This window comes from Lipotes vexillifer, unplaced genomic scaffold (assembly GCF_000442215.2).
Source record: "Lipotes vexillifer unplaced genomic scaffold, Lipotes_vexillifer_v1.1 scaffold2136, whole genome shotgun sequence".
Classification (NCBI taxonomy): domain Eukaryota; kingdom Metazoa; phylum Chordata; class Mammalia; order Artiodactyla; family Lipotidae; genus Lipotes; species Lipotes vexillifer.
In genome coordinates, this window is record NW_006792995.1 from 383,434 (window position 1) to 387,915 (window position 4,482).

The 4,482-nt window shown below is 45.5% G+C and overlaps 1 protein-coding gene across 1 annotated transcript; it reads left to right on the plus strand.

Annotated features, from left to right (window-relative positions):
• The first annotated feature begins 524 nt into the window (after positions 1-524).
• On the plus strand, positions 525-1,078 carry ASCL4 (achaete-scute family bHLH transcription factor 4). The gene has a single exon (XM_007466193.1). The coding sequence runs from the start codon at positions 557-559 to the stop codon at positions 1,076-1,078; it is 522 nt and encodes a 173-aa protein (XP_007466255.1). The 5' UTR covers positions 525-556.
• Positions 1,079-4,482: the final 3,404 nt, after the last annotated feature.

Sequence of the window (4,482 nt, forward strand, 5' to 3'; positions counted from 1 at the left end):
CAAAGGGCAGTCAAGTCTTGATTTTCAAGGAGAAAGCCTCTGGTAAACTTTCTCTCAGCCGCCAGGAGATCTGTTGGTTCCTGGGAGGAGTCCTTCTGAAACCTTGACGATTCCTATGTTCATGAAGACACAGAGCGGTGGATTACAGTAATTGAAAAGCTTTGGTGGCTTTGGAAGATTACTGTATGTTTGGTGTGCGCTCACATTTCCAGGCTAGGGGACCCAGTAGAGGAACCCCTTTTGTTATCTTTTGAAATAAGATCAGAAGGGAAGACGGGATTTGAAGTGTGGATTGGGCGGGGGGTCGCCTAAATCTTTGCCTATCACCTCCGCCTGGATCATTATAAAAAGATCGAGGAGTACAATGAACTTAGGGAATCATGCAACGTTTCCGTGAAGCCTGTTCTGGAACCTAGCTTCCGGATCCAGAAACTTCTCCAGAAGCAGACCAGCAGTGCTAGGCAGTCTGAATGGACCAGCATCTCCGCTTTGAAGATTTATTTTCAGTCTTCTGCTGAGAGATTCACCTCTGGGTGATTGGTTCGCTTTTCGGCGGATGATGGAGAAACGTAAACAGGCCGAACTGCTGACCCTGCCGTACCACTTGCTCCCGGGGCCCATGGGCGTGCCTGGGTCCCTGACCCGCCTTCCCCTGCGGGACCCCTTCAGGGTCTCCTTGCGTCTGGACGCCGCGTGCTGGGAGCGGGAGCGGGGCGGCTGCGCCCCGCGGCGGCCGTACTTGCCCCCGCCGCTGGACGGCACCTTCGAGCCCGCCTTCCTCCGCAAGCGCAACGAACGCGAGCGGCAGCGGGTGCGCTGCGTGAACGAGGGCTACGCGCGCCTCCGAGCTCACCTGCCCCGCGAGCTGGCGGACAAGCGCCTCAGCAAAGTGGAGACGCTCCGCGCCGCCATCCGTTACATCAAGCACCTCCAGGAGCTGCTGGAGCGCCACGCGCGGGGTCAGGAGGGCGCGGCCGGCGCCGGCCCCTCGATCAGGGCCGAATGCAACAGCGACGGCGAGTCCAAGGCCTCGTCGGCGCCTTCGCCCAGCAGCGAGCCCGAGGAGGGGGCCTGTTAGCGAGCGCTGGGCCGGCCCGGACCCCTCCCTCTGCGCCGCGCGCTTTTGGAGTCTGCTCTAAGGTTCCCTCCGGAGGTGGTTTGCATTTGCAATCTGTTTTTTTTTTTTCTTTTCTTTTCTCCAGAACTAAATCTTAGGAAAAAGAAATGAGTGCTTTAGGGGGAAAAAAAGATTTTGACATTCTAGTTGTTTCCACCCCCTCCACCCCCCTATTGGTTATGTGCCTGCAACTGAAAGATGCTTATGAAACTCTTCCTGTGCTTCTCAAAGACAAACTGTACCAGACTCTGAACTCCTCAAAGGGCGAAAACAACGAGGATTTGCCACAGTCAGCGGGGTGGGTAAATTAGGGACGTAAATACTGAAACAAATCCAATCTTAACCAAAGAAGAACTTTCCAAAACTAGCTAACTAAATAACAGCCCTTAAGATGAGCGGAAGGTTTTTCCTGCGTTCCTTCATTTGGGAATTGATGAGAAATGTAATTGACACCGTGCTTTGGAGGAAGGTGGCCCTAAGCTGACACCGGGGAACACGTTTGCCAGAGCGCGCGGCCAGGCCAGCCTGTGCTGTTGACTAAGCGTGTGGATGGCGGTGCTAGAAAGGACATTCCATATTGGAAACATCCTGTTTTATCAAAAGAGGGGTCGTGTGGGAGCTTCATAGCATCTAGCAGATAGTAACGTGTCAGTGGCAATGATCTTTCTGGAAGAGAACTCAGAATTGTATGAAAACTTACTTTTCCTCTCAGGTGTCTTGTGCGACGTGTTTTCATTTTCCTTCTCTTTGCACCCCTCTCCTCCACCCCCTTGTTCTCACTCCATCTAACTTTCGGTTAAAGTGATACTGTGGCCTTAAAAAAAAAAAAAAAAAAAAAGGAAACGCTTAGATGGTTGAAAGGGAGGGATTGACGTTGGGACATTCTCATACTTTTATCACCTTGAGGGCTTCCAGCTATACTGAAATTGCCTAGTGACTCTGGAAGTCTTTTAAAAATATTTAATTCTGGTCTTTTATTTTTTCCTGAGAAACAATTATAAATTCATTAGGTAAGTCAAATGCTTGTTGACATATAAAGATAAACTTCTTATCTCTAAAGTCTTCTAATATGCTGACTGTCCCTTTCCCTGGAGACAGCTTTGCTCTGGGGGTGAGGGGGCTTGGGGGTGCCGGGAAGGGGACCAGGAGAGAAAACTAACAGTGCTGAGCCCTTTCTAGGTATTGTTTCATTAAGTGCCACACTGAGGTAGGTTTTATTACCCCCTTTCTGCAGATGTGTGAACAGAGGGAAGCAAATAAACAATAAACATCTTTTATGTGCCAGAAATTTTGTGGTGTAGTTTTCACATTTTGTCCTGTTTATTCTCATAAATCTGTGAAGTGAGTATTATACATGTTTGTAGTTAAAAAAAAAAAAAAAAGGCTGGGAGAGGTTACATGCCTTGCCCAGGTTAGTGTTGCTAGAATTAGGTGAGCTGAGATCCAGTCCTAAGTCTGCCTGACCCTGAAGCCCAGACTTGCTTTCTGCCTGACTGAGCTCTCCCTTGCCCTGTCATTTGCTAGCTAGGTGACCAGCAAATGCCTCTTAACCTCTCTGCAACTCCGGTTCCTCCTCCTCCTTCCACTGCTTCACAGAAGCATAGGTTACAGACCTTGGTCATCTGCAAGCTACAATCCAATGATTAAGTTAGTTGCGTTAGTGTTTGGAGGAGGTACTATATTATTCATTAGCTCTACGGAGAGTAAAGCCTGGTTGAAAATGATGTCCAGATGGAGTGAGTGTGATTTCTTCAGTGTTCAGAAGGATGGAGTAAACCACACTTTATTAGGGTTCTGTCTTCTATTGTAAGGTTCTAGGGGACATGACTGGTGGAATGCTGAATCCATGTTGAAATGTATTACTACTAATATTTATGACGATGAATTATTATGGGATTCTGTTGTTTCTGACTGCTCAGATAAATGCTGTGCAATGATTTACTACCAAACTACTTTTTCTTTAGAAGCAGGCAGAGCTCTGTGGTTTGAATGAGCAAGATGGAACAGCTATTTTCTCTTACCCATTACTTAGTTACATTCTGACAAACTTCTATAATGTATCCATTTTTTCTCCAGGCTGGTTCTTATTCCAGTGCCGGTTTCAGTGAAGCAAGTATAAGTAAGATATATTTGCTAATTAGGGGGAAAAAGAAAAGAAAAAGGGAAAGCACTCATGTTACCTCCTGGCTGTGTTGGAGAAGAGGCTAATTAATCAAGTTGTTAATTGGAGAACCTTGAGAGACTTTTTTAGGGGTATTCGTTGGACGGTAATAACACTCTTTATTCCTTTTTTCTGCTCCAGCTAATGGGTGAGAACCTTGACATTCTCTTTTCTAAAGTAGGAATAATAGTAAAATAGTATATTTTGTTTAATCTATACAGGTTATGTGGTTGCTTTTAATGCAGGAAGAAAGAAAGAAAGATTTCTTCATTTGCTTCTTCAAAATATGTGTATAAAATGTGTGAATAAGTATAATATACTTGGCTGACATGAGTGGTTTATAAAGAGAAGGACAAAGGCAGTTTTAAAAGAGAACTTTTTTTCTGGATAAAATTTATTGAGAGACTTCTAATGAGACTTTTGTTTAAAGTCCTATTGAAAAAAAAATTTTTAATTAAAAAAAATAAGTCCCATTGAGAATAAAGCAATGATTTTGAGAAGCCTTTTGGGAAAAAAAAGTCCTATCTCAATCATATCTTTTTTTAGAGAAAAAACAAAATCAGGCCGTTTTTCTGGAACTTTCCTAATGGCTTACAGGAGGAGCACCAATCCAGGAATGAGACCTTTTAAAATGTTGTCTTCCCTTTTTCTGTGACTGAACACTTAATTAACCATAGAACAATTTGACTCTCGGGAACTCCCTGGCTGTCCGGTGGTTAGGATTCCATGCTTTCACTGCCGAGGGCTCAGGTTTATTCAGGGAACTAGGATCCCGCAGGCCGCGTAGGATTAATGGAGTGGAGAGGAGTTTTATGGAAATGATGCATTCATGAAAGGAGAAACATTGCAAGTCCTTCAAGATCTTCCCTATTTCTTTGGATACTCAGCCCAGACATATCCATTGATTACATTGTATTGCTTTTAGAATATTCATAACACTGATTAATAACTGTGACACCTTACCCCCATCCCTTGGGCGCAAAGAAGGAGGGGCTGTAGAGGGGTGTGGGAGAGTGTGCCCTCGGGCTGGGCTTGGCCTTTCACTGATCTGGTGACCTTGGGCGAGTCCCTAACTTTAGTGATCTCAGTTCCCTATGCTAGGGCACGTGAAGATTGGACTGCATGATCTTTTAGGCCTTCCAGCTAGAACATGCCATTCTTCTGACATGTGCAAAGTCCTAGACTAGGGGAAACAAATGGCGGT